General features: G+C 48.5%; 1 protein-coding gene across 1 annotated transcript; it reads left to right on the top strand.

The window, feature by feature from the left end:
* The first annotated feature begins 473 nt into the window (after positions 1-473).
* Positions 474-27666, top strand: LOC118698987 (trifunctional purine biosynthetic protein adenosine-3-like). The gene is made up of 21 exons (XM_054518161.1): positions 474-618; positions 2107-2202; positions 3289-3463; positions 4826-4937; positions 5385-5444; positions 6880-7005; positions 8652-8739; positions 9498-9583; positions 10025-10193; positions 14028-14259; positions 14394-14488; positions 15183-15292; positions 17908-18106; positions 18927-19178; positions 20197-20346; positions 21333-21539; positions 22281-22421; positions 23816-23946; positions 25914-26055; positions 26960-27075; positions 27388-27666. The coding sequence occupies exons 1-21, from the start codon at positions 474-476 to the stop codon at positions 27664-27666; spliced, it is 3111 nt and encodes a 1036-aa protein (XP_054374136.1).
* Positions 27667-27810: the final 144 nt, after the last annotated feature.

The raw sequence follows: 27810 nt of genomic DNA, 5'->3' as shown, positions 1-27810 counted from the left end.
AATACAGAAAGGATACTGACAGAATGCTAAAAAGATAATAATGAAAACTTGGGACTCTCTCCAGAGTCCTGACACAGCCTGGCCCCAATTGGCCAATGAGTGAAAACAATTCACAGCAGAATCCAATGAAACAATCACCTGGGGGTAAACAATCGCCAAACACATTCTAAAGGAGCACAACACAGGAGAAGCAAATGAGATAATTATTGTGTTCCTTTTTCTCTGAGGCTTCTCAGCTTCCCAGGAGAAAAATCCTGGGCGAAGGGATTTTTCATGGAATGTGAATCTCACACTATTGGTGACTCTGAATAGCACGCTGTGGAGGACCATAGCTATAAACAATGGTTACAGAAAGAGAGATAATAATTGTTTGCATTCTTTCCTCTAAGATTCCCAGGCTCAGCCTGGGAGGAGTTGTCTCTGCTCTCCCTTGGACTGAAGTGAGGATCTCCACAGCCGTGTCCTGCAGGGCCATGGCAGAGCGGGTGCTGGTGATCGGCAGCGGGGGCCGGGAGCACGCCCTGGCCTGGAAGCTGGCCCAGTCCCCCCACGTCAAACACGTGTTTGTGGCTCCAGGAAATGCAGGCACAGCTGACAACAGGAAAATCTCCAACTCAGGTAAAAAGCGGGGAGGAAAATCCCAGTACAAGCAATCAGCACTGCAGCAACTGAGACAAAACCAACTGGGCAGGTGTGGTATGTGCTGGGTCCCCAGGACGAAGGAGGAAAATGATGAATCTGACTCCATGCTCTTAAAAGATTAATTTATTATTATATGATATATTATAAAATACTATACTAAACTATACTACAGAAGAGAGAAAGGATACAGACAGAAGGCTACAAAGAATGACAATTAAAGCTCATGACTCCTTCCAGCCTGACCGTGACTGGTCATTAAGTCAAAACAATTCACACGTTGGATAAACAATTTCCAACCACGTTCCAAAGCAGCAAAAGGCAGGAGAAGCAAACGAGATCATATTGTTTTCCTTTGTCTCTGAGGCTTCTCAGCTTCTCAGGAGAAGAATCCTGGGTGAAGAGGATTTTTCAGAAAATGTGATGGTGACAGGCAGGAATAGTGAATGCAGGGCAACCCCAACGAGGGGGAGAAAATTGTGCACTGACTCCATCTTATCAGAAGGCGAATTAATTACTTTATTATGCTATATTATTCTATATTGCATTACATCTAAACTGAATCTGCCCAAGCACCCAACTGCCCAGAATCTCTGACTGACAGTCCTAAATCACACACCTGGATTCAATTGGCCAGTGAATCAAAAACACTCACACCAGAATCCAATTCCCAATTCCCTTCAGCTAAACAACCTTCCACATTGCATTCCACTTTGGCACAACACAGGAGCAGTAAATGAGATAAGAATTGTTTTGATCATCTTTTTCTCGGCTTCTCTCAGGGTCAGAGTGTGAATCCCACAGGCAGGTGCCAGTTGCTTGTCTTTTACAGGTGCCACAGATGATTGAAGGCACAGATTTCTGCTTTATTTGGTGCTTTGTTTCTGAATTCCAGAGCTGCCTCCTAAAACGCCCTGCTCTGTTTGTTTTTAGCCTTGCTGCTTAAGCTAGTGAGGCTTATATGAGACTGCATTTCTACACCTCATCTCTTCCACTTTTGTGCTTGAATTTTGTGACCAATTCCAGTGAAACTTAACCCAGACGCAGAGGGCTCAAAGTTCTTTATTCTGAACAGAAACATCTCTGTGTCTGCCCAGGCAGCTCAGTGAAATTTAGCTGCATCATCCAATGCTTTGAGTAAATCTTTACTCAGCCGTTGAAATTGAGTTTCTTTCCCAACCTTAAGTTTTATTTTTCAAAGTTGTTATTGTTGTGATGGACAGCTTTTAAAAATATATCTTGATTACACATGGCAAATTAAAGGAGATTTAATCACTTAGCAAATGTGTATTAAAAACAGTAGAGCAAATTGGAGCTGTTCCCAGCTCCTTTTGGACTCTGCTATTATTACATCGAGATTCCACTCTGCCCTTAGTGGGCTGCTTCATGATTTTAATCACACTTTTAGAAGGATGGAAAAAAGACATTCTCATCTCCTGTCTCTTATCAATTACTTTTCCTTTTCAGCTGTATTAGTGAGCAATCACACTATTGTCACCCAGTTCTGCAAAGATCACAACATTGGGCTTGTGGTGGTTGGCCCAGAAGCTCTTCTGGCAGCCGGTAAGTTAATAAAATAATTAAATAAACCTAAGTTGACTGAAAAAAAAAAAAGAAATTGTATTGATATAATATAATTATAATATAAATAGAATATAAACAACATTATAATGTAATTATAATGAAATCAAATTATAATAAATATAATTATGATATAATAAAATTATATAATTATAATGAAATCAAATTATAATATAATTAAATATAATTATAATAAAATAAAGTTATTATAAAATAAAATAGAGTTAAAAGTTAAGATTAATATAATATAATATAATGACAGAAAAAATCAGCACCATGAAATCTGCTTTAAAAGGGGGTGGGTAACTCTGGGAGTGCTCAGTAAAGTACAGAGCTAAAGAGCCCTAAAACCACAGGCTGAGAAGGGTCAGTGGATATTTAGAACCTCATTGGGAGGCGAATGAATTACCTGAGACAAAGGGAGGTGTAACAAAGGGATGATGGATGGGAATCTCCTTTTGTCACACGGCTCATGTCCCCAAAGAGCCCCCGTGGTGCTTGTGCTGTTTCTGTGGTGGCTCTGTGTCCCCAAAGAGCCCTCCTGGTGCTTGTGCTGTTTCTGTGGTGGCTCTGTGTCCCCAAAGAGCCCCCGTGGTGCTTGTGCTGTTTCTGTGGTGGCTCTGTGTCCCCAAAGAGCCCTCCTGGTGCTTGTGCTGTTTCTGTGGTGGCTCTGTGTCCCCAGAGAGTCCCCGTGGTGTTTGTGCTGTTTCTGTGGTGGCTCTGTGTCCCCAAAGAGCCCTCCTGGTGCTTGTGCTGTTCCTGTGGTGGCTCTGTGTCCCCAAAGAGCCCTCCTGGTGCTTGTGCTGTTTCTGTGGTGGCTCTGTGTCCCCAAAGAGCCCTCCTGGTGCTTGTGCTGTTCCTGTGGTGGCTCTGTGTCCCCAAAGAGCCCTCCTGGTGCTTGTGCTGTTTCTGTGGTGGCTCTGTGTCCCCAAAGAGCCCTCCTAGTGCTTGTGCTGTTTCTGTGGTGGCTCTGTGTCCCCAAAGAGCCCCCGTGGTGTTTGTGCTGTTTCTGTGGTGGCTCTGTGTCCCCAAAGAGCCCCCGTGGTGCTTGTGCTGTTTCTTGCTCAGGGATTGTGGATGACCTGCGGGCAGCAGGAGTTCGGTGTTTCGGGCCCGGGGCCAGGGCAGCCCAGCTGGCCTCCAGCAGCAGCTCCAGCAAAGCCTTCCTGCAGCGCCAGGGCCTCCCCACGGCGCGCTGGGCAGCCTTCAGCACCCCCCAGGAGGCCTGCAGGTTCATCTCCAGGTACATGTGCTGCCACGGGGCTCCTCTGACAGCACTGGGGCTTGGGAACCCTCAGCTCCTGCTGGGTTAATCAGCTCGGTAATTAGAGACAGATGATGAAGGTGCGGGTGTGGAGCTGCTGGAGCCAGGCTGGGAGAGCTGGGGGTGCTCACCTGGAGAGAAGAAGCTCTAGGGAGAGCTCAGGGCCTGCAGGGGCTCCAGGAGAGCTGCAGAGGGACTGGGGACAAGGCCTGCAGGGACAGCACCCAGGGAATGGCTGCCAGTGCCAGAGGGCAGGGCTGGGTGGGATCTTGGCAATGAGGAATTGTTCCCTGGCAGGGTGGGCAGGCCCTGGCACAGGGTGCCCAGAGCAGCTGGGGCTGCCCCTGCATCCCTGGCAGTGCCCAAGGCCAGGCTGGGCACTGGGGACAGTGGGAGGTGTCCCTGCCATGGCAGGGGTGGCACTGGATGGTCCCTTCCAACCTTTTTGATTCCACGATTCTGTGAATTGCAGCAGGTTGATTTTTCTGTTCTGAATTCCCAGCTCTTCTTCTTTTCCATCTGCTCCTTCAGGATGCTCAAGAAGTCATTCATAGACAAAAAATCGTAATAAAGAAAAATATTTCAACAAATCTTTCTGTTAGTTAAGGACTGAGAATCGTTTCTACCCAGACAGTCACCACCAAAACACTCTCTGAGGATGATTTGGAAGGTTCTGGTCAAATATCCATAACTAAAGGAGAACAATCCCATTTCTTTGCCTGTGGGTTGTGTTCCCAGACTCCTTGTCCTTGCTGGCAAATGCTCCATGTGGGATAAACTCGTGGAATCTCTAAAGTTTTTTTCATAAAAACCTTTTTATTATAGATTTGGAATAAACCCATCCTTTTCACTGGTTTTGCTCTGTAAGAACACCCAGTTTATGTTGCTGCCACATGGGGACAAGGCCAACACTTTCTCTGTCAGCAAGTGCAGGGCTCCAAAGGGAAAACTGTCCCAGGTGTGCACAGAGAGATGGGGAGAAGGGAGCCTGGGTGGTGTAAACTGGACAGGTTAACTATTGGGTTAAACTGGAGATTTAACCTAACAGAAATCATAGTGTGGACACTAGAGTGAGGTGTTCTTTCAGGAAGCAGGAAATTCAGCCCTTCAAAAAAGGGTTTTTTTGGTTATTCACAAGCCAGGGGGTGATTGGTAAAGGTAAAATCCATTCATTACCAAGGTGATGCTTTGTTCTTTTTTGACTTCTGGATTTAGCTTGTGTTTCAGAGTAAGTGGGGAAATTCTGGAGGTACAGTGGGAGTGTGGGGGGCATCCAGGAGCAAAGTGGAGATTTCCCTGGATGCAGTAGGGATGTCTGACCCCTCTCTGCTTCCCTTAAAGCACAGACTTCCCTGCATGGGTGGTGCGGGCACGGGGGCCAGTGGCCAGGAGGGAAGTGACCATTGCAGCCAGCAAGGAGGAGGCCTGCAGAGCTGTCCAGGAGATTATGCAGGTACAAAAATCCTTAATCAATCCCTGCCAGTCCAAATCTTGGTGCTCTGTACTCTGGGAGTTCATAATTCCTGCAACAGGGGCCAGTGTTTTTGGGAGAAATTGTTCATTTGACTCAAGAGTTCCCCTGGGTCTCCTCAGACTCCTCCTGTGTCCCCCAGGCAGGGCTGGGAGCTTTTGTGACTGAATTTCTGTTCCAGCCTTGGGTCCCACTTCTCTGCCCCTCCAAATTGTAATTTTTTCCTTGTCTCCCAGGCCTGATAGGGAATATTTCAGTGTTGCCTCCTCATGTCCAAATGAAATTCCAGTGGCTTTCTCCACTGGCATTCAAGCAAGCTGGCACTTCTCATACACATTGTTTTTTTGTTAGAAGAAAATGAAGAGAGGATTTAGGCAGTGGATTCATATCTACTCACTGGGGATCTCTTTTTTGTTCTGTCTTTTCCAGGACAGAATGTTTGGAGAGATGGTTGTTATTGAAGAACTGCTTCAAGGGGAAGAACTTTCTGTAGGTATTGATGGTGTGATGTTGTGCTTTCACTCTTTGGCATTATTGCTGTGCTTCTGTATAAGCACCCATGTTTATTGTTTCAAATTTCTTTGGGTTTTTTTTTTTTGTTTTATTTGCACTTTGACAAATGAATATCTATTGCATAACATGCAATCTAAGCCCTGTGTCATGCTAACCAATGCATGTTGTCAGTAAATTTTTCTTCTACATTAACAATGACATTTCATTTATAGTGGCTATTTTAGGGGGGGAGATTTTTTTTCCCTAAAGTGACCAACAACATGTTTTTATGGACTTTCCTCGGTAATTCATGTTACATCTGTAACTTTGTGCTAATATTGAGTGCCTCTTTTAGGCTATTCACATGGCAGAGGACAGGCATGTGTTCCCATGTGACTCAAAATCTGATTCATCAAAAGGGAGCTGTAATGAGAGCCACCATTCCTCTTGGTAATTTAAACATGAGAAAGAAATAATTAATCTTTCAGGTCAATGGGCTTGTAGCAGAATAAATGGATCCTATTGGATCTAAATGGATCCTGAGAAATTCTTCACTCAGAGGGTGCTGAGGCCCTGGCACAGGGTGCCCAGAGCAGCTGTGAGTGCCCCTGGATCCCTGGCAGTGCCCAAGGCCAGGCTGGACACTGGGGCTGGGAGCACCTGGGACAGTGGGAGGTGTCCCTGCCATGGCAGGGGTGGCCCTGGGTGGGATTGAATATCCTTTGCTATGGAGAATTTGACTCCATGTTCTCAGAAGGCTGATTTATATTATATTATATTATATTATATTATATTATATTATATTATATTATATTATATTATAATATTATATTATTATATTATATTATTATATTATATTATTATATTATATTATATTATATTATATTATATTATTATATTATATTATATTATTATATTATATTATATTATATTATATTATATTATATTATTATTTTTTATTATTTTTATTTATTATTTTTATTTATTATATTATTTTTATTACATTTATTATATTGTATTGAAATGGTTTACTAAAACTATACTAAAGAGAGAAAGGAGACATCAGAAGGCTAGAAAAGAGTGAATAAAAAAACTCATGACTGACCAGAGTCCCAACACAGCTGGACTGGGATTGGTCATTCATTAAAAACAATTTACACGGAACCAATCAAAGATGCACCTGTTGGTGAGCAACCTCCAGACCACATTCCAGGCAATCAGATAATTATTGTTTCCATTTCTTTTCTGAGGCTTCTCAGGAGAAAAATCCTGGGCAAAGAAGATTTTTCATAAAATATCTTGGGGACACTTTGCAGTCTGGGCTTCTGCGATTTGTACATTTTCCAGCAGAACTGAGCTGAGGCTCAGCGGTGCGGTCCCACTGTGGCCATTGTCACCGCTGTCACCGCTGTGCCTGTCTCTGTCCCTGCAGTGCTCCTGCTTCACCGACGGCGTCACCGTGGCCTCCATGCCCCCGGCTCAGCCCCACAAGCGGCTGCTGGACGGGGAGCAGGGTCCGAGCACGGCAGGGATGGGAGCCTATTGCCCCGTGCCTCAGGTACTGCCCCAGCGCTGCTCTGCACAGCCCTGCAGGGCCCTGCTGCTCCTGGAGTGCTCACACCCCCATAGTCATCGTTTGGGGTTTCATTCTCTGGAGCAGCCTCTCTTTTACCTCTCCTGTTAGTCCTAAACTTTGTGCTTCTCTGCTCCCTCGGCACCACGTCAGGAATCCCTGCAGAATTCCCTGTGTGCCCTGAGCGTAACCTGGGGGTCCTTGTTGGTCCTTACAGCACTGCTCCACCACATTTTCAGTGGGTGTTTCTCCAAGGACAGAAGCATTCTGGCTGTGTTCAGCCCAGATTCCAGTCCCAGACCTCCTTCAGAAGCACCCAAACCCCCTCGGGCAGCAGAGCAGTGAGATTTCCACCCTCAGGATCACCCAAACCCCCTCGGGCAGCAGAGCAGTGAGATTCCACCCTCAGGATCACCCAAACCCCCTCGGGCAGCAGAGCAGTGAGATTCCACCCTCAGGATCACCCAAACCCCCTCGGGAGGCAGAGCAGTGAGATTCCCCCCTCAGGATCACCCAAACCCCCTCGGGCAGCAGAGCAGTGAGATTCCCCCCTCAGACAGCACCCAAATCCCCTCGGGAGGCAGAGCAGTGAGATTCCCCCCTCAGACAGCACCCAAACCCCCTCGGGAGGCAGAGCAGTGAGATTCCACCCTCAGGATCCCCCAAACCCCCTCGGGAGGCAGAGCAGTGAGATTCCACCCTCAGGATCACCCAAACCCCCTCGGGAGGCAGAGCAGTGAGATTCCACCCTCAGGATCACCCAAACCTCCTCGGGAGGCAGAGCAGTGAGATTCCACCCTCAGGATCACCCAAACCCCCTCGGGAGGCAGAGCAGTGAGATTCCCCCCTCAGGATCACCCAAACCCCCTCGGGCAGCAGAGCAGTGAGATTCCCCCCTCAGACAGCACCCAAATCCCCTCGGGAGGCAGAGCAGTGAGATTCCACCCTCAGACAGCACCCAAACCCCCTCGGGAGGCAGAGCAGTGAGATTCCACCCTCAGACAGCACCCAAACCCCCTCGGGAGGCAGAGCAGTGAGATTCCACCCTCAGGATCACCCAAACCCCCTCGGGAGGCAGAGCAGTGAGATTCCACCCTCAGACAGCACCCCCCGCCAAGGAAAGGAGCAGGGCTTGGGGGAGATAGCAGCAAAAGATTGTAATAAAGAAAATTATTTTTAAAAATCTTTCTGTTAGTTAAGGGCTGAGAATCATTTCTACCCAGACAGATGCTCCCCGAGGATGATTTGGAAGGTCCTGTTCAAATACCCATAACTAATGGAGAACAGTCTCATTTCTTTGCCTGTTGGTTCTGTTCCCAGACTCCTTGTCCTTGCTGGCAACTGCTCCATGTGGGATAAACTCATGGAACCTGTGGGGGTTTTTTGAGTAAAACCAACCTTTTCACTGGTTTTGCTCTGTAAGAACACCCAGTTTATGTTGCTGTCTGTTCCCTGCTCCAAGGGAAGGAGCAGGGCTTGGGGTACAAAATTGTAATAAAGAAAAAGCAGCAAAACTGTAATAAAGGAAAATATTTAAGCAAACACCTCAGGCAGCTCCTCGTTCCTGCCCAGTCCCTCCAGCAGGGTGAGCAGATGCCACCAGTGCCTCATGGCTCTCATTTGGCTGTCAGGTCCCAGAGGCTCTTCTGGAGCAAATCAGGGGTGGCATCCTCCAGCACATCGTGGACAGCCTGAGACAAGAAGGAGCAGCCTATGTAGGTGAGTGAGCACCTGAAAAGCAAGGTGAGCCCCTCTCCAGCTCACTTCCATTGTCAGAGGGGGCTTCTGAGTTCCAGATGGTGTTTGTTTAAAAAAATAACCCAGCAGCAGCTCATTTTTCATGCAGTGTTAAGCCTCACTCGTTTGGTTCCCAGCTCTTTGTCTGGGAGAGAACTTTGGCCTTGTTTCATTAAACAGCATGATTTATTAAATATTTTTAAATAAAACAGATTTATTTGCAGTTTGGGGCAGAACATACACTTCAGTCCTGCAGTACTGCTCAATCCTACGTACAACAATGTCCATTTTCTCCAGATCTTTATCCAGAGGCTCTTTTGGAAAAGGCAGGTGGTGCCCACAGGTGCCACTTAATGCCAAGGGCTGCTGTTGGCACTGAGGAGATCTCGGACCTCCAAAGAGATGGGCTCCCAGCCACATCCTCAAATTCTGCTTTTTGGGGCTTTTTTACAGTGCCTGAGTAAGAGCAGAGTGGGAGTTGAGTAAGAATGGAGTTGGGTGCACGATGCCAGAGAACCTTTGCTTTGTGGGGTTTAAAATGCGGTGCCCTGCTCCTCAGGTGGATGCTTGTCACTTTTATGGATATTTGGGAATTATTGTGGCTTGCAGAATCCTTGCTCCTAATGCCTTCTGATTTGCAGAATGCTCCAAAATGCTCTGTTGCTTTTAAAGGAGCTCTACAAAGAAAGAAAGAAAGAAAGAAAGAAATGTTTAAGTTATTTCCTTGGCTTTGTGTCCAGGTGTGCTGCAAACAGGTTTGATGCTGACCAAAGAAGGGGTGAAGATTTTAAACTTTAAATGCCAGTTTGGGGATCCCCAGTGTCAGGTGAGTGGAACACACTGGAAAATTAAAGATGCTCCATTCTTTTACCTCTTACTGCCATTCTTTTACCTCTTCCTGTTGTAGTTTATTTCTAGGGAAAGATCTGGATGCAAACACCTTAGACAATGTCTGAGGTAACATTTTGGCTCTTCAGCTCCTGTGAATTATGAGTTAAAAAATCTGTTCCTCAGATTTTGTTTTTCTGTATAGAAGCAGAATGGGAGAGGCCTAAATTCATGTTCATTCTACATAAGCTCACACCTTATGTTTCTAATTTTTTTGGTTCCAAAAGATGCTGCAAATTAAATTAAAACCCAGAGTTTCCAACTCTACTGGCTTGGCACATACAGATTGTATTCCATCAACTGAATTTTCCCTAAGGTGAATTTCAATGAGCCAGCAAAATAAAAATTAACCTCCATCACTCTGAAAACTTTTCTACAGGTAATTCTCCCTCTGCTTAAAAATGATTTTTATGAAGTGATTCAAGCAACAATTGATGGCAAACTCTGCAGCTGCATGCCAGCCTGGCTGGAGAACAGAACTGCTGTGTGTGTGGTCATGGCCAGCCCAGGATACCCAGGAGACTCTGACAAAGGCATGGAGGTAACAGGTAACTCTGGGAGATTGTTAATTATTTAATTGCTTCCTCACAGGGCTCCAGGATCTGGGCAAGGTGGGCATTGGGATATTCTGTATTCATGTAGGTATTCAATATTAGCTTACATGTTAGAGACGGGTATTCAATATTCATGTAGGTATTCAATAGTCATACAGATATTAGAATAGATACTATATATATATATATATTTATATTAGATATAGATGTTCAATATTCATTTGGATATTAAATAGAGATGTTCAATATACATATAGATATTAGATATTTATATGGATATTTGATATATATATTCAATATCCATGTAGATAGTCAATATTAACATAGATTTGATACAGATGTTCACTATTTGCATAAGTATCCAATATCTATATATATATGTTAGACATGGATACTCAATATTCATATGGATATTTGATATTGCTATTCAATCTTCATACAGATATTGGAAAAAGATATTCAATATCCATTTGGATATTGGCTATAGATATTCAGGATGCATACAGGTACTCAATATTCACTTAGATATCAATACCATTTGGATATTGGCTATAGATATTCAGGATGCATACAGGTACTCAATATTCACTTAGATATCAATACCATTTGGATATTGGCTATAGATATTCAGGATGCATACAGGTATTCAATATTTGTTTAGATATCAATACCATTTGGATATTGGCTATAGATATTCAGGATACATGCAGGCATTCAATATTTGTTTAGATATCAATACCATTTGGATATTGGCTATGGATATTCAGGATGCATACAGGTATTCAATATTCACTTAGATATCAATACCATTTGGATATTGGCTATGGATATTCAGGATGCATACAGGTATTCAATATTCACTTAGATATCAATACTATTTGGATATTGGCTATAGATATTCAGGATGCATACAGGTATTCAATATTTGTTTAGATATCAATATCCATTTGGATATTGGCTATAGATATTCAGGATGCATACAGGTATTCAATATTCACTTAGATATCAATACCATTTGGATATTGGCTATAGATATTCAGGATTTATACAAGCATTCAATATTCACTTAGATATCAATACCATTTGGATATTGGCTATGGATATTCAGGATGCATACAGGTATTCAATATTCACTTAGATATCAATACCATTTGGATATTGGCTATGGATATTCAGGATGCATACAGGTATTCAATATTCACTTAGATATCAATATCCATTTGGATATTGGCTATAGATATTCAATATAGATATTCAAGATGCATACAGGTACTCAATATTCACTTAGATATCAATACCATTTGGATATTGGCTATAGATATTCAGGATGCATACAGGTACTCAATATTCACTTAGATATCAATACCATTTGGATATTGGCTATAGATATTCAGGATGCATACAGGTATTCAATATTCACTTAGATATCAATACCATTTGGATATTGGCTATAGATATTCAGGATGCATACAGGTACTCAATATTCACTTAGATATCAATATCCATTTGGAAATTGGCTATAGATATTCAGGATACATGCAGGCATTCAATATCCATCTCCTCTGTCCCAGTACTCCTGGTTCAGGATCTCATGGAGATGTTTACAGTGTTTTAAACCAGAGGGAGCTGTTGCAGAACCATTTCCTGCCTGCTCAGCTCCTGCCCTGCCACTCCCACCCTCAGCTGGGCTCAGCCCAGCCCAGCGCCTCAGCTCCTGGCCAGGGCTCCCCAGTTTTGGCAGCAATTTTTGGCATTTTCTCTCCGGGGAAAAGAGAGATTCTCCATTTCTCCATTGCCCAGGGACAAGGTCATGCCCTGGTGCCTTGTCCCTGGCAGGGTTTCTGACCCCCTGCTTGTTAATCACAAAAAAAAAGACAGTCAAACCAATGGAATTCAATCCATTCTTTTATTTATTATAATTTTCTTATTATTTCTTTTCTTCATTATAATTATATAATTATAATTATTATTTGTTTAATTATGTTATTATTCTGTTATTATCTTCCACTTCAGAGTTTCATGGGGTTTATTAGTTTTTATTCTCTTTTTCACATTAAACCACATATTTTTGGATGATGCTTCCAGGGTGGGATTGTTGGGGTGTCCTGTGCAGGGCCAGGGGTGGGACTGGGTGATCCTTGTGTGCGCTTCCAGCTCAGGGTATTCTGTGATTCTCTGATTTCAATGGCTTGACAAACCTTTTATTCTTGAGTATTCCTTAAAACAGGCTGCAAATGGGTTGGATTTCCATTGCAGCAGGGCCAGGGGGAAGAATCCCTTGAGCCTGTAGCAAGGAGAAAACTGTGCTTGGTTCTCATTTCCCAGGTGATGGCAGCAGTTCCTCCTGTTCCCTTATCAAAATAGGAATTTAAACAAACTGTGCTTGGTTCTCATTTCCCAGGTGATGGCAGCAGTTCCTCCTGTTCCCTTATCCTTCCCTCCAAACAGGAATCCAAACAAACTCCAAACCTTGCACAGTTTTGCTTCCCTGTGTCAGAGCAGCCCCTGTGAGTGTCTGTGGAGCAGTTCCAGGTTTTGCAGGGAATTGTGTGGAGTGGGCATGGAATAGGGGAAGAGCAGAGGTAACATCAGCATTGATGTTTTAATGTCAGAGAGAGGGGAGAATCCAGGCAGGAAATAGCTGTGGATTGTGATTTCCTGCAGGAAAACCCTGCACAAATTCCCCACAGCTCCCAGAGAGAGCACAGCTTTCCTGGCACAGGGCAGGGATGTGTCCTGTGGGGGCTCCTGGATCCCACACTGCTTCTCCTGTGGGATTTTTCTTTAATTTTGTGGTGCCCCAGATGGGGACTTGTAGGAGAGAGCCCAGAGGAGGCTCCAGGATGGGCAGAGGGATGGAGCAGCTCTGCTGGGAGGAAAGGCTGGCACAGCTGGAATTGTTCACCTGCACAGGAGAAGCTTTGGGCTGAGCTCAGGGTGGCCTTGCAGGGCCTGGAGGAGCCCCAGGAAAGCTGGAGAGAGACAATTTCCAGGGGATGCAGGGACAGCACCCAGGGAATGGCTGGCAGTGCCAGAGGGCAGGGCTGGATGGGATCTTGGCAATGAGGAATTGTTCCCTGGCAGGGTGGGCAGGGCTGGCATGGAATTCCACCCCTGCATCCCTGGCAGTGCCCAAGGCCAGGTTGGACACTGGGGACAGTGGGAGGTGTCCCTGCCATGGCAGGGGTGGCACTGGGTGGGCTCTGAAGTCCCTCCCAGCCCAAACCAGTCTGGAATTCCATGATGCTCTACTGGCCCAGAAGGGGATTCCTGGGGCCAGTGCAGCCTTTCACTGATGATGCTGTTTCTCAGAAAAAAGCAAAGGTGAAAATTTCTCTTGTTCTCCCTTGACTGAATAAAGGATTTCAATCTTCAGTGGTTTGCCCACAGAAGGTAATGGATCTGGGGAAAGGTCTGGAAAACACATCCTGGGAGGAGGAGCTGAGGGAGCTGGGAAAGGGGCTCAGCCTGGAGCAAAGGAGGCTCAGGGAGGACCTCAGTGCTCTGCACAGCTCCTGACAGGAGGGGCAGGGAAAGGAGGAGAGGAAATGGCCTCAAATGGCACCAGGGCAGGCTCAGGTTGGAGACTGGGACAGAAAATTTCCCTGGCAGAGTGGTCAGGCCTTGGGCTGAGCTGCCCAGGGAGGTTTGGAGTCCCTGGAATTGTCTCAGAGCAGTCTGGATGTGGCCTTGGGGACAGGGATTGGGGTGATGCTGGTGGGGCTGGGGTGGCACTGGGTGGGGCTGAAGGGCTCTTCCCACCTTAAATCTGAGATTGTCCCCAGAGAATGCAATTCAAAACCCTCAGAGAATTATTTGTCCTTGCAGGGCTTCTGCAAGCCGAGGAGCTGGGGCTGCAGGTGTTCCACGGGGGCACAGCGCTGAAGGAGGGCAGGCTGGTGACCAGGGGTGGCAGAGTCCTGTCCATCACTGCTGTCAGGCAGGACCTGATGGAAGCCCTGGCAGAAGCCAACAGGGGGGTGGCCACCATCCACTTCCAGGGGGCCACCTTCAGGAGGGACATCGGGCACCGGGGCCTGCGGCTGCTGCGCCAGCCCCTGTACGTGAGCACAGCCCAGATGTTCCCCCCTGCCTCTCCCAGATGTTCCCCCCTGCCCCTCACATCTGGGCCACCTCTGCTGGGCCTGCAGAAAGGGTCAGTGCTGCTGCCAGCTCGTCCTTGCCTCCCCACAGGGCCCTGCTGTACAAGGACAGACACGTGGGAGCTGGAGCCAGGGAGGCTTTGAGCTGTCTGCCACAAACATCAGCTGTGAGAGGCACCAGGGCAGGTAGGACTGGGAAGAATCTGGGAATTCCCTCAGTATTTGGACTTTTTTCTCCCTGAGGGTTGGGCAATGCACTCGTGGCATTGAAACTGAGCTTGGGAAATTGGGCTGGGATCAGCACAAAGAAAGAAAATAAATTTCTTTCTTGTCACTCCTCTTATGATGAATTAACAAATGCCTGCCTTGCTATGGAGGGGATTTTGCTTCTTGGAGGTGCAGAATGAAGAGGAATATAATGGAAATAAATAAATAAATAAATAAAATAATGGTAATAGAGACATTGGAGCAAAGGAGGCTCAGGGGCCCTTGTGGCTCTGCACAAGTCCCTGCCAGGAGGGCACAGCCGGGGGGGTCGGGCTCTGCTCCCAGGGCACAGGGACAGGAGCAGAGGGAACGGCCTCAGGCTGGGCCAGGGCAGGCTCAGCTTGGACAGCAGCAGCAATTTGCCCATGGAAAGGGAGCTCAGGCCTTGGCAGGGGCTGCCCAGGGAGCTTTGCAGTGCCCAGCCCTGCAGGTGTCCCCTGCAGGTGGCACTGAGTGCTCTGGGCTGGGGACAAGGTGCCCATGGGGCACTGCATGGGCTGGCAGGGCTGGGCCAGCCCCGGGGATTTAGGGATAATTTGCAGTTCTTTTCCTGGTGAGAGTTTTGGGTATTTTATTTCCCATAAATGCAGCCCATGCTGTGTGTCCTCAGCAGGAGGTCGCTCAGAAGGAGGAGGCTTTGCTGCTTTCTTTGACCTGAAGGCATCTGGCTATGATGATCCCATCCTGGTGTCCCAGACCAAGGGCCTTGGACCCAAACTGCAGGTAATTGGTAATTAACTGGCAGCTCCACTGCAGCACAGCTGATGGCACCTGCTGTTAATTTTTATTATTTTTTAAAAATTTATTTCTAAAATAATCTCAATCTATGGAAATAGAGGTCCTCTTCTCTCTTTGGAGGTATGGGGTCTTATAATTTTTCTCTCTTTCTCTGTTTAAACTTCTTATAGATTACAACTATTTTATTACCTGTTAATTTTGGTGTGGAGGCTTTTGTTTGATAGCAATTTGAACACTTTCATCTCTCTATACTTTCATGTGTTACAGGGGAAAAGAGTTTTTCTCTATAGTTTTGCAAGAGGATTTCAGCCTTAAGATTAAGGCATTTCCTCATCCACCCTATGTGGGATTTGACTTTTTTTTACTGACTTTGATGCCTTTATGTTGTTTCTTTACATGCTTGTATCTTGTTGTATCTTGGACTTAGATGTTTAATAATTTTTATTTATGTCACAGTCTTACAAGTTGTGAGTTTTACAGTACTTTACTAACAAGGTAAAAAATGGAGTTGTATTTCTCTTTCTATAAGGTTTTTTAAGGATAAACTGTCTAATTAAGAAATCACACCTAAATTATTTTTACTTTTAACTTAGTAACTAACAACTTATTACTTGTAATGTGGAATTTTTATCTAATTATACAATAGTACTTCAACCTATGAAGAGGAAGGTAAAGAAGAAGGAGTAGCTTCTGCTTTAAAACTTTTATCTTGCTTTTTATATACTACTGTATTCTAAAACTTTAAGCTCTAAGTTTTTTACCATGTGATATTGCACAATTCCATTTAAACTACGCACCCGTAATTTAAGTTTTATCATTTAATTTTGGAAGTTTTCTCCACTGTTTCAGGATAAATGCAGTGTTCTCTCGGGGGTCAGTGTTTGTTAGCACAGAAAGTCAGGAATTCTCAGTAACCAGGGTTCCAACAACCTGCCAGGGCTGTTTCAGTGCCACAGCCTGTGCCACCACCTGCACCTCCTGAGCTCCACAAACACTCCTGAGTCCACCACCGTGGGCACCTGCACTTTGGAAATTGTTATTTGTGCCAGGCCTGGGCACACTTAACTGAGGATGTGGATATTTTGTGGTGAAATGATAACAAACTGCAAACTTGAGGCACTGAAGCCCAGAATTTCTGCTATAAACTGGAGGCTCCATTGGCTGTGAGGAGGATCTGTGTGGAGGAGCACAGGGAGTTGTTGGAATGAGAACTGGCAGGCTCAGCCTAATAAATTGTGTGTGGAGAGGGAGAGAAGAGCTCAGGGCATTGGGGAAAGGAAGGATGGAAGAAATAAACATTAAAGAAGCCAGGAAATAAAGAATTTTAATTAGCCAAGAACACACAGGACAAGCTGAGTTAGGAATATATTTATGTAGAGAATTGGGATAAATTGAACCATGGATGTATTTATGTATTGAATTAGGATAAGCTGACCTGGGGATTTATTTATCTATTGAATCACAAGGTTTTCAGCCACCAGGAGAGTGGAGATCTGAAGCTCCTTTCACTGTCAAGCACAGCAATGTCTCTTGTTTCAAATGGTTTCTGCCTTTAATGCCAGGACAGCAAACAGCAGGAGACCGAGCAGAATCACCCCCCAGTCTTTGGCAGTCTCACATCCTCAGGCACCCCTGAGCATGAACAAGTGATTGGTGCAGGCTCCTGTGGGCCTTTGTTCCATTGCCTGGCACAGAGACATCCCCAGCTGTGTTCCCAAGGCTCCTCCTTGGCCAAGGACGGGTTGGCAGCTGCCTGCCAGGATTGCTCCTGGAGCAGTGGCAGGGAGGTGCTGTCATGCAGCAAAGGCCATGGGGTGCCTGTTTCCATGGCACTCCCCAGTCCAGCAGCCAGGGAAATCAATCAGGAATCCAAGCCCAGGCTCTGTTTGGGGGCTGCTCCCTCCCCATTGGGAATCCAGTGGTGTTTATTCCATGTTATCCCCTCACCCATCCCTCTGTCCTGGCCTTTTCTGCTCAGGTGGAACTGTGTCAGTAAAAGGGACCTCCTTGGAAGTTTATCCACTGATGATCTTAAAGGCCTTTTGCACCCTTGGGATACTGGGAATTAGGAATTGTTCCCTGGCAGGGTGGGCAGGGCTGGGATGGAATTCCCAGAGCAGCTGGGGCTGCCCCTGGATCCCTGGCAGTGCCCAAGGCCAGGCTGGACACTGGGGCTGGAGCAGCCTGGGACAGTGGGAGGTGTCCCTGCCATGGCAGGGGTGGCTCTGGGTGGGCTCTGAGGTCCCTCCCAACCCAAATCATTCCATGATTCTGTGATAGTCATGGAATTTCTATGATAGTATTCCAGAAAGCAAACAAACAAAAAAAAATCTCAAATCGTCACAATTTCTAGGTAGCTGAAATAGAATTTATATGGCTGAAATTTGAACTAATATTAAAAAAAAAAGCAAAATAGAGTTTTCTTTTTCTGTCTGCAAGAAAATGAGCTGTTTTCTCTTGATTTCAATCAGGTAATGCACCAGGCTCTGTTTTCCATGTATGTCCTGTAGTGCATCCTTTCAGACAGAAGAAGGTTTCTGCTGATTTCACTGATGGATAACTGAGTTTTGCCTGTTTCTCCTTCCCACCATGTTTTGCAGGTGGCCCAGGTCTGTAAAAGACACGACACCATTGGGCAGGACCTGGTGGCCCTGTGTGTCAATGACCTCCTGGCCCAGGGGGCTGAGCCCCTCTTCTTCCTCAGCCATTTGTCCTGTGGCAAACTCGATGCTGAAGTGATGGAAACGATCAAAGAAGGAATAGCTGAGGCTTGCAGGAGTGCAGGCTGTGCTTTCCTGGGTAGGGACCCTCCTCTCCTCTGAGATGTGAAGGGTCTGAGGTTGAATTTATCACCAGAGAAATGGACTTGGGAGGTGGAGGCAAAATGTGGCCCTGGAATTGTTGGTTTCTGTTGGGTGGAAAAAGCAGTTGAGAATTTGTGCTTCAGTTCTTCCTGGTCTGTAAAATGGGTCAGCACAAAAAGATGGGGTTCAGTATTTGTGCACTTGGATCCTTGTTCTTCCTTCTTTATCCCTGAACCAAGGAGAACAGAACTTGAAGCCTCACACTGTTCAGTGTTAATGTTTCCAAGCCCTCTCCCATACTCAGGGAGGTCCCACGTGAGTACCAGAGTTAATAATGACAAAATCACTTCTTATTCTTTCATGAAGCTTTGTTTTGTTGGAGTCTTGAGGTGAAGTAACAAACCAAGAAGGATTTTAAAACTACATCTGAATCTTCTTGGGCTGTGTGTCCCTGGATGTGCTGCTCACTCTAGGAGAGGCCATAAATTTAAAATGGTGTTACAAGAATGGCTTTGAGCTGAGGGAGGGGAAGGGCTGGATGGGATATTGGGCAGGAATTGTTCCCTGGGCAGGAATTGTTCCCTGGGAGGGCGGGGAGGAGCTGGGATGGAATTCCCAGAGCAGCTGGGGCTGCCCCTGGATCCCTGGCAGTGCCCAAGGCCAGGTTGGGCACTGGGGACAGTGGGAGGTGTCCCTGCCATGGCAGGGCTGGCACTGGGTGGGTTTAAGATCCCTCGCAGCCCAAACCATTCTGGGGTTGTGTGAGTCCAAAACGCCCACAAGCAGGAGGTGCTGCCCGCTGTCTCCCCTTGCAGGTGAGGAGGTGACAGAGGTGGCAGCTCCGTGTGCCCCGGGGCACTGTGACCTGGCGGGGTTCGCGGTGGGCGCGGTGGAGCGGGGCCAGCGCCTGCCGGGGCTGCAGCGAGCCCGGGAGGGGGACGCGCTCCTGGGGCTGGGCTCCCCCGGCATCCACGGCCGCGGCTTCGGCGTCGTGCGGAGCATCCTGCTGACATCCTCGCTGCGCTGCTCCTCGCCAGCCCCGGGCAGCTGCGGGGACACCACGCTGGGTGGGCTCCCCTTCCTCGCCAGGCGTCTGCGGGAACGGGGCTGCTCCCGTCGGGCCGGGTTGGTCACTCTGTGGGGTGGGGATGGTGCCCGCTGCTCTGCACGAGTGGGCAGCACTCCTGCCTGTGGTGGTGCTCGCAGGGGTCCGAGGATGAGGGAAGAGACGAGGATGTTGACTCCATGTTTCAGAAGGCTTGATTTATTATTTTATTATATGTATTATATTAAGACTATACTAAAAGAATAGAAGAAAGGATTTCAGCAGAAGGCTGGCTAAGAATAGAAAAAGAATGATAACAAAGGCTTGTGACTGACTGAGATAGTCCAGACAGCTGCACTGTGATTGGCCATTAATTAGAAACAACCACATGAGACCAATCACAGATGCTCCTGTTGCATTCCACAGCAGCAGATAACCATTGTTTGCATTTTGTTCCTGAGGCCTCTCAGCTTCTCAGGGGGAAAAATCCTAAGGAAAGGATTTTTCATAAAATATCATGGCTACACCTGCCTCTTTCCCAAGGCCTTCTGCAAGGACTGGGAGAGAACCTATCCAGGAAGCATTCCCAAAAACACCCCACAGCACTTGAAACAAATCCATTGAATTCAGCCTGGAGAATGGAAGGCTCTGGGAGAGCTCAGAGCCCCTTCCAGTTCCCAAAGGAGCCCCAGGAGAGCTAGAGAGGAACTTGGGACAAGGCCTGCAGGGACAGCACCCAGGGAATGGCTGCCAGTGCCAGAGGGCAGGGCTGGGTGGGATCTTGGCAATGAGGAATTGTTCCCTGGCAGGGTGGGCAGGCCCTGGCACAGGGTGCCCAGAGCAGCTGGGGCTGCCCCTGCATCCCTGGCAGTGCCCAAGGCCAGGCTGGGCACTGGGGACAGTGGGAGGTGTCCCTGCCATGGCAGGGGTGGCACTGGGTGGGCTCTGAGGTTCCTCCCAACCCAGAGCATTCTGTGATTTTTGATTCTAAACCTCTCCTGAGGTTTTGAACAGGACTGAGCTGAGGCTGTTCCTTGCAGGAGATGTTTTGCTGACCCCAGGGAAGATGTTCAGCCCGGCTCTGCTGCCCATCCTTCGCTCAGGGCACGTGAAGGGCTTTGCCCCCACGGCCGAGGGGCTCCTGGGGGGCATCTCCAGGCTCCTGCCCGAGCACGTCAGCGCCGTCCTGGGTGAGTACTGAGGGGTTCCTGGGGCACAGAACTCAGGCCCAGCACGGCCTTGACCGTGCTGGAATCCTCAGAAATGTCCCTGCAGAGGGGAACGGCCCCAAGTGGCTGCTTCTCCAGGGGCTGCCAAAACCATTCCTGCTCCAAGTCATGAGCCCCACTCTTGGTTGGAGAAGGGAAATTCCAGAGGAGATTAAGGGCAGCAGATCTCCAGGACAAAAGGTGTTGGAGAAGATTGTGTGTTCCTCAGGACACCTCTCCGAACAAAACATTTTGACCAAATACTGAGGTTTGGTAGGGCAATAAATTTGCATGATTTTCTCCACACACACACATTTAATGCACTTTTTGGTAGCTTCCCCACCACATCTGACATCTCTAAGGCAGAATTTTTTCTGATGAAGCCAAAATTGGGCAAAGAATTCAGAAGTTTGAAGTACTAAAGAAAACCATGTTCATGAGAGTCTAAAAATACAGTGGGGATGGTGAGGGGGCAAGAAAGGTGTCTGTGTGTTGGGTTGTATTTCTCTAGAATGAAGTTGGAAAGGAAAGAAAGAAATTTCCAAGACCAGGTTGAACAGTGGGGCTTGGAGCAGCCTGGGATAATGGAAGGTGTCCCTGCCATGGCAGAGGATGGATTGAGATGGGTTTTAAGGTCCCCTCAGCTTGGACAGCAGCAGCAATTTGCCCATGGAAAGGGAGCTCAGGCCTTGGCAGGGGCTGCCCAGGGAGCTTTGCAGTGCCCAGCCCTGCAGGTGTCCCCTGCAGGTGGCACTGAGTGCTCTGGGCTGGGGACAAGGTGCCCATGGGGCACAGCTGGCACTGCATGGGCTGGCAGGGCTGGGCCAGCCCCAGGGATTTGGGGGTTCTGTGGCAGCAAGAATTTCTGTCTACCAGCTCTTGTGCCACATCCCTGTCATTGCAGACAGTAAATAATAAATAGTAACAAACATTGGTGCTGCCCACACAGCAATTTCAATCTTTCCCAGATGCTCTCAGCTGGAAGATCCCTGAAATCTTTGGCTGGCTCTACAAGGAGGGGAACCTCTCTGCAGAGGAGATGGCTCAGACCCTTCCCTGTGGGATTGGGGCTGTCTTGGTCGTGCAGAAGGAGCTGGCCCAGCACGTTCTGCAGGACATCCAGAGGCAGCAGGAGGCCTGGCTGATTGGGAGGGTGGTTGCTGCTTGTCACACAGGTGAGCAGGTGTCCCCGTGGGACTGAAGAGACTCTCTGTTGCAAAGTCTGTGTAGTTCACACTACTTTCCTGTTGTTTCACTAGGCTGGAGGCTGCTGGACACCTCCACAACTACATTTCAGTATTAAATAAATGAGAAATGAGTTCTTGTTTCAGAGTGGCAGCACCTGGATAACCTCTTCCCCTCCCTGAGGCTTCAGAGAATCCCTGTGCTGATTGTTCCAAAAATCAGGGGATATTTTACCACCCTCATGGTGATCACCTCCCGTCCTGTGCAGCCCTTCCCAGCTCACACAGATCTGTGTAAAGGCTGAGGACAGGCCACAGCTTTGTACAGTCACGTGTGGTGATGGTCAGGCTGAACCCTGGTGTGGCACTGATTGACATCCAGCAGGACATGAACCAAAATCCGTCTGGAAACCCAACAGTCTGGGCAGCCACAATGTCACCTCAGCTCTGTCAGCATCGGTTTTAGTGTCCTTTTGTAACATGGGAGGTACAATGATGGGACTAATCCTTGAAAAGGCCATGCCTGGGCCTTTGTGAACAACTCTGTGAGCATCAGAGGCCAGCACAGCTCCTGGGCTGTTCAAGCACTGAATCCCTCGGGAGCTCCATCTGTGCCAGCATAAATTCACTGCTGATGCAATTTCTTGTCGTTGAAACATTATTAATAAACTACATAAAGTCAGTTTAGAAGGAAAGGTGAAATCTAACATTTTTCTCATGTGTTTGGAGCAGGTTCTCACATTGAAGTGGAGAACCTTGCAGAGGCCCTGCAGCTGAGCAGCCCCCGGCAGCTGCTGGATGCCAGCACTGCTGAGATCCAGCCCCAGCCCAAGAAGAGAAAGGTGAAGGTGGCTGTTCTTGTCTCTGGAGCAGGTGAGCTGTCACTTGTCCTGGCACAGAGAATGTCCTCACACAGGAGAGGCTGGTTCAGGTGTGACCACCTGGCCTTTCCTCCAGTGGAATTCTCCAGGCCTCTCAAAGTCCAGGGTTCCACTCTAAGTCAAAGAGTTGTGCTACACTGCTTAAAAACTGAGCTTTATCAGTGCTCCCACCCTCAGGGATGTTTGTGGGTGAGCAGATCTCTGCCTGAGCAGCAGCTGAGAGCCCCTCCCAGGGCTGTGGTGTAGCAGAGTGAGGTTTGGATGGTGGATGCTGCTACCTATAATCCCCAGTAAGCACCACCTGTGGAAAAGCTGCCTGGGGAGGCATTCAGGCAAGTCCCCTGTGAAAAACACGATCGCTCTCTCCTGTGAAAATGTAAAAAGTTTAATAAAGGACAACAGGAGACAAGGACCACAGAGCAAAGGTTATTACTCAGCCAGGACCACCTGTTATCCTTGGGGATACCCCTTAAATACCTTTTAATTACATCAGCCCTTTGCATATTTATAGATGCTTATGCATAGTAAATTTTTCCCCAAGCTAGTTTACATGTTCTGAGAGTTGTCTTCCTCTTGTGTCCAGTTTTTTAGAGCATGTGTATTCCTGGGGTGTGGTTTTAGTTCATTCTTATCACCTCCAGTTTTTTGGCCCTGGCCCACGCTGCCTTCAGAGGGTGAATGCTGCTGGCTGGCAGATCTGTCCAGGTGTGCTCATCCTGTGTTCATTGGGTGTTATCCCACCCAAGCAGGCATTTTAACACAAGCACACTGATATCAGCTGTTTCACTAAGCTTAATTAACAACAGAAATAAAAACGTATCTTTATAACAAAGTTACTTTAACACCACACTATAAAATCCATTTTAATATTTGTGAAAAGACAATATTATAATCTGTATCTCTAACATTCACACACCACACTCACCACAGCTAGCTCAGCCAAGAGAGGCAGAAGGGCCTTTTGTAGGGTCAGTTCCAGTGAGGTTTATTTCAGAAGGCTGAAAGCAAACCAGGGACAAAAGACAAAACCATGTGCTGTGCACAGGCTTAACTATGGGGTCACTGGCCAATTGTCTGAGGGCACTGGGGTGGCACGAGGGGCAGGGCAAAGGGCTCTGCCCTACAGGGAAGATGGGGCTGGCCGCCAGAGATGCCACACCCAAAGAGGGAACAGGGAAAGGAGAATTTGGGACACATGGGGAAGGGAACAGGAGTAATAGTTCATCGTTAAGCAAGAGTCCATGGGAAAGTCCTCTCTGTCTGTCCAGGTGAGGGAAACTCTGGTAAATTGTTCCAAGGCAGGGCTCGGGGGATCCCCTGAGGGAGGGGCTCAGAGCATTGCCCAGGGTGGGTGCTGACGTGTGCCCCTCTCTCTCCCTGCTGGAGGCACGGCCCTGCCCGCCCTGATCGGCTGTGCCCGGGAGCCGGGCAGCTGTGCCCAGCTGGTGCTGGTCATCTCCAACAGGCCCGGGGTGCCGGAGCTGCGCAGCGCCGCCCGCGCCGGGATCCCCACACGGGTAAGCGTGGGACACCCCTGCTCGCTCTGAAAGGGTTAAAGGTTTGTTAAACCTGACCGGGAGTTACAGCAAAAGGATGAAATGAGGAAAAATTGCAGCACTGGGAGCTGCCCTCGTGGCTGCCTACCACACGGCTGGTTCATCTTCAAGATGGATGCTTAGTCTTTTACACCCCTGGGGGTTGCACCAGCCCGCCCTGGGCCCTCCCACAGTCTGTCAGTCAGCTCTTCTGTGCTGTTTTTTGGGGAGACTGCTTTCTTGTACCTTCACTGGATAGTCAGGTGTTCTCATGCCCCCCCACAGCACCAAGCTTTTCCATTCCTGACTCTCCCATGCAAGGGGTGGGTGCACATGGATCCTTTGTACCTGTCCTAGACAGTCCAGGCTGTCTGCTGGCAACAATACAGAGGGGGAAAGGGACTGTGGGGGGAACAGAGGACATCTGAACCACAATAACATAACTACACATCAGTAAAGCTTCTCTTAATATACACACAGTGTTCATCCCTTATTGCAAGAGGCAATCATCTCATGATCCGTCTCTAACTGTAAGGACACATCCCCTTCTCCTTTCTATTCCCAGCTGCTGAGCCCGTGGCTGGTCAGGAGGGGCTTGCTGAGCATTGAGGTTTCACTTCAGTTTGAAACTTTCCCTGTGGATGGAGCACAGAGCTCAGAGTCCTTACTGGGCTCTGGGGGCTTTTCCCAGCTTGGCAGTGAGTGCTGCATCCCAGGGAAGGGATTTCAATGGATGGTTTGGGTCTGAGATTGCAGCCTATGAGCCTCAAGTTTTGGCTGAAATCAGTCAAATTTCAGGTTCTGCAAAGCACAGGAATGTGTTGTCTCCTGGGTTTATCCCTCCTTAGACTCACACAATCCCAGACTGGGCTGGGTTGGAGGGACCTTAAATCCCACCCAGTGCCACCCCTGTGCAGGGACACCTCCCACTGCCCCAGGCTGCTCCAATGTCCCCAGTGTCCAGCCTGGCCTTGGGCACTGCCAGGGATCCAGGGCTGGAATTCCATCCCAGCCCTGCCCACCCTAGCAGGGAACAATTCCTCATTGCCAAGATCCCACCCAGCCCTGCCCTCTGGCACTGGCAGCCATTCCCTGGGTGCTGTCCCTCTATCCCTTGTCCCCAGTCCCTGTCCAGCTCTCCTAGAGCTTTCTCCTCTCCAGGATGAAAACCTGTGTCTCACTTTGTGCCCAGTCCCATACAAGTTTTCTCCTGCCTGCAGGCCACAAGGCAGCTCTTTGGGACAGGAATTTGTTCTGGCTTGTTCCATAAAAACCCCTGGCAAGGACCACCAGCATTGTCCGAGAACATTCCATGACTTGGGATGTCAAAGGCAGAACTCCCCCTTCTGATACTAAGTGGGTTTGAGCAGGTGTTTTTACAGCTGTGCCCAGATGGAAATAAACTCTGCTAGAGGCTGTCCCTGCATGGAAAGGTTCTGAGCAGCTTCTTCAGCTCCTGAGTTGGATTCATGTGATATTTTAATGACTCATGTCTAAAAAAAAGTGATACCAAAATTCACTCACATTTTCACAGGCAAGAGCACAAAGTTTTGTGAGCCCCTTGTTTGAAGGTCCTCAGGAGAGTCAGGACTCAGCACTCACCTGGGGGGCTGAAAGTGGGAGGTGGGGTAGAAATAAAGGACCTCCTCCCCTTCCCCAGAGGGTCTGGCCAATTGACTCCACCACCTCCCTGGGCAACTCATTCCAGCGCCTGACCACTCTTAAAAGGGAAAAAAATGTTTCTAAACTCCAATCTGAACTTCCCCTGGTGCAATTTAGGGCCATTTCCTCTCACCCTTTCACCTGGGACATGGCAGAAAAGAGCGACCCCACCTCACTGCACCCTCTTTTTAAATCATGGAGTGCCCTGGAATTAATCTGGTTTGTTCCTCGCTGTTGCCCAAGCAGCTGCTCCCAATCCCACCTTTTGTTGTGTCTCACTGCCCCAGGTGATTGATCACAAATTGTACGGGAGTCGCTCGGAATTCGACGGCACCATTGACCGAGTCCTGGAGGAATTCTCTGTGGAGCTGATCTGCCTGTCAGGGTTCATGAGAGTTCTGTCCAGCCCTTTTCTCCGAAAATGGAAAGGTAAGGAACCAAATGTAAAAGAGAAACTAAAGCAGAGGTGGTTGGTCTCACCAGGACTCCACTGTCAGAGTTCCTTGTCCTTTGATTACTGCTGACATTCCAGGAAGGAAACCCTGTGCTTCCCTCTGGCAGTGGGACTGTGGGGATTCTGAATATGGGATTCTGCTTCCCTTCCCTTTGGCAGTGGGGCTGTGCTGGGATTCTGCTTCCATTCCTTCTGGCAGTGGGACTGTGGGCATTCTGAATATGGGATTCTGCTTCCATTCCCTCTGGCAGTGGGGCTGTGGGCATTCTGAATATGGGATTCTGCTTCCATTCCCTCTGGCAGTGGGACTGGGGGAATTCTGGTGTGGGCATTCTGAATATGGGATTCTGCTTCCATTCCCTCTGGCAGTGGGGCTGTGCTGGGATTCTGGCTGAGGATTGCCTTGTGCTGCCTCAGCAGTGAGAGAGGGGCAAACTGGGGGCATGGGGTGGTTCTGTGCCTTCCCCAGGGAAGGAGTTTGGTTCCATCCTTTGCCAGGGAGCTGTGCTGGGGAGTCCTGCAGTTCCCACTCAGAGAAAAATGGGAGAAAGATGGATTTATCCATTCCCAGGAGGGATTTCTCCCTCCTGTGGTGTCCTGCTGACACCCTGACATGGCTCTGTGTGTGCCCTGAGTGAGGGGTGAGCAGTGAGTTAGTGCCAGCTCCTGAGGCCTTGCTCAGGAGTTACTCACTCACTGACAGCCTGCACAGGCTCCTTTGGGAATGTTGCTGCACCCCTGCTCCTGGAAGAGCAGAATTCCCTCTGAGCAGAGCAGTGATGCTCAGGGTTTGCACTGATGATCACATCTCATTTTATTTTTAAGGAAATTCAGTTTAAGTTATCTTTTTTTTTTTTTTTTTCTCACACTGATGCCCAGGGAAAATTTTGAATGCTTCTCCATCGCTCTTTCCACTCATCAAGGATGGGAATGCCCAGCAAGAGCCCCTGGAAAGTGGATTCAAAGTCACCGGCTGCACCGTGCATTTTGTCCTGGTGAGTGGCCTCAAAACTGGGAAATTAGGAAAATTTGGAAGTCAGCAATTTGCTTTTTTCCTTTTCTTTCTGAGGGCAGAAACAGGCGGAGGTAAGAGGTTGTGGGAAGGGGTGGGAACCTTGGGCTTGTTACCAGTAAAAACCAGGAAGATTTGGGGTTGCTTGAAGCCCTGTCTTCCTCCCTTGCATTTTGGGGTGGGATTTTCCCATTTCTCCTAGTCCCAGGAGGAGCAGAAATCCTTTCTCCCCGCACGCCCCAGCCCCAGCCCCTTCCCCGGTGCTGCCCGGGCCTCCCTCGCTCTGTGCCCGCAGGAGGAGCCGGGCGCCGGCGCCGCCATCCGCCGGGAGCCGCTGCCCGCGGGGCCGGGGGACACGGAGGCAGCGCTGGGCGAGCGGCTGCAGGAGGCCGAGCTCAGGGCATTCCCCCTGGCCCTGCAGCTCGTGGCCAGCGGGGCCGCATGGCTGGGAGCCCACGGAAGAACGTGCTGGAGGCGGCAGAGCCAGAGCCTGAGCCCGGAGGAGGAGCAGGGACGCGGAGCGGCCTCTCCCGGGGAGCCTCCGGAACGCCAGGGGCTCCGGGCGGGTCCCTGAGGGGCTCCGGGCGGGTCCCTGAGGGGCTCCGGGCAGATCCTTGAGGACCCTGAGAGGCTCTGGGTGGGTCCCTGAGGGGCTCTGGGCTGAATGCTGAGGGGCTCTGGGGAGGACCCTGAGGGGCTCCAGGCGGGTCCCTGAGGG

Source organism: Molothrus ater, chromosome 2 (assembly GCF_012460135.2).
Source record: "Molothrus ater isolate BHLD 08-10-18 breed brown headed cowbird chromosome 2, BPBGC_Mater_1.1, whole genome shotgun sequence".
Classification (NCBI taxonomy): Eukaryota; Metazoa; Chordata; class Aves; order Passeriformes; family Icteridae; genus Molothrus; species Molothrus ater.
This window is presented reverse-complemented; position numbering and strand designations above follow the sequence as displayed.